Raw genomic sequence first — 1,954 nt, forward strand, 5'->3', positions numbered from 1 at the left:
GGAGGATGACTACACCTTCCTCATGGTAAAGCCCTGCTGCGGTGCTGCCCTGTGCCCTGCGGGGTGTCACCCTCGCCGTGGCACCCTCCTGCCTCTGCCAGGGTGCAAGCAGAGTGCTGGGTGATCCTTTGGGTGTTTGCAAGCCCCCGTGACCCCTTACAAGTGGGGTTCTGATGCCTGGTGTCTCCTTCTCTTTCAGACCCACAAGAACCGCAAGCGCAGGTAAGTCCCGGTCCCTGCCACGTCCTCTGCCCGGTGACACAGGGTGCTCAGGGGGTGGCTGAGCCCCCGCACCCCCTCCCTGGGGCTGAACAGGGTCTCCTGCCTGGCTGCAGAGTCAGGTCTCTGCCCCAGGCGAGTTCCCATACCCGCGTATCCCCTCCGGGTCTGGGTGCTCCGGCAAAAGAAGGTGCTGGGGGTCCCCAAGGCCAGGCAGCATCCCTGGGTGCCTCCGGGCAGGATGGGGGGCCATGCATGCAGACACAAAGCAATATTGCAGGTCTTGGGGCAAGCATTAAAACCCTGATGTTGGGGGGATTTGGTGCTGGGACCCTCCTGGGGTGAGAGCAACGTTTGAGAGATGTGGGGTGCTGGTGGGGAAGCCCCTGCCAAAACACAGGGTGCCAGGAGACCCAGCCCGGTCCCTTCCTCCATCCCTGACCCATCTCCATCCTCTGCCCCAGGATCGCCTGCACGGCCGAGGAGCCGGAGGCTGTGCCCTCCTGATGTTGGGGGGATTTGGTGCTGGGACCCTCCTGGGGTGAGAGCAACGTTTGAGAGATGTGGGGTGCTGGTGGGGAAGCCCCTGCCAAAACACAGGGTGCCAGGAGACCCAGCCCGGTCCCTTCCTCCATCCCTGACCCATCTCCATCCTCTGCCCCAGGATCGCCTGCACGGCCGAGGAGCCGGAGGCTGTGCCCTCAGGGATGCTCCTCGACATCGCCAAGTACCTGGGCTCGCTGCAGTACAACGTGTGGAAGAAGATGCTGGACATCATCACCGTAGGTGAGGTGCTGGATCCCCCCCAAAGGGTGGTTGTCCCGGGGTTAAAGCAGTCTTTGCGTGAGGCAGCCCCAGGGGTGGTGGGTGCTGGAGAGAAGAGGAGTGTGGAGCAGCCATGCCTGCGGCTGATGGGACTGGGGGAGGGAGTTGGAGAGCATAAAGGGTGCTCTGGGGCACTTGCACCCCAAAAGGGAAGCCCTGGAGGGTGCATTTCTCCATGGTGAGCTGGATTAGGAAAGGATAGATGGATGGATGGATACCTGCAGGGCTGTGGTCCCGCCATAAGCTCATCCCCGCAGCAAGCCGGGCTCCTAACACGCATGTCCCCACCACAGTCCCCTTCAGCTTTGACCCCAACTCCGCGGCGGGCTGGCTCTCGGTGTCCGAGGACCTCGCCAGTGTCACCAACGGGGGCTACAAGCTGCTGGTGGAGAACCCCGAGCGCTTCACCTCGGCCCCCTGCATCCTGGGCTCCCACGGCTTCTCCACCGGCTTCCACACCTGGGAGGTGAACCTGGGTGGCATCACGAACTGGCGGGTGGGGGTGGCCCGGCCACGCGGTGGCACCCACTGGACCTTCCACCACGATGCTCGCTCCGGTTTCTGGTATATCTACCGCCTGCCCGGCAAGGACGGCGAGGCGTGCCGAGCATCCAACACGGCACGTTCGGAGACGGTGCTGGGCGACCTGAGACGGATCCGGGTGGAGCTGGACTGCGACGAAGGGGAGCTCTCCTTCTACGACGCTGACCGCAAGACCCACATCTACACCTTCCACGAGAAGTTCGGCGGCACCGTCTTCCCCTATTTCTATGTGGGGGGCACGCCGATGGGCGCGCTGCCCGAAGCTCTCCGCATCTGTCCCCTCCGGGTCCGCATCCACGAGGATGTCCCCGTCTAGTGGCCACCATCTCCTGCCACCACCGCCTCTGCCTGCATTTGGAGTTCTCCA

The 1,954-nt window shown here is 63.7% G+C and overlaps 1 protein-coding gene across 1 annotated transcript in view; it reads left to right on the plus strand.

Annotated features, from left to right (window-relative positions):
* The window catches only part of LOC104073011 (tripartite motif-containing protein 35-like), a gene marked incomplete at its 5' end in the record, with an annotated part of 4,421 nt that extends 2,518 nt beyond the window's left edge, over nucleotides 1-1,903 (plus strand). The window contains 3 exons of the mRNA XM_009572653.1: nucleotides 200-222; nucleotides 884-1,005; nucleotides 1,338-1,903. Coding sequence (XP_009570948.1) covers nucleotides 200-222; nucleotides 884-1,005; nucleotides 1,338-1,903 — 711 coding nt within the window. The remainder of the gene's footprint in view (nucleotides 1-199; nucleotides 223-883; nucleotides 1,006-1,337) is intronic.
* Between the last annotated feature and the right edge of the window lie 51 nt (nucleotides 1,904-1,954).

This window comes from Fulmarus glacialis, unplaced genomic scaffold (assembly GCF_000690835.1).
Source record: "Fulmarus glacialis isolate BGI_N327 unplaced genomic scaffold, ASM69083v1 scaffold32762, whole genome shotgun sequence".
NCBI classification, from domain to species: Eukaryota; Metazoa; Chordata; class Aves; order Procellariiformes; family Procellariidae; genus Fulmarus; species Fulmarus glacialis.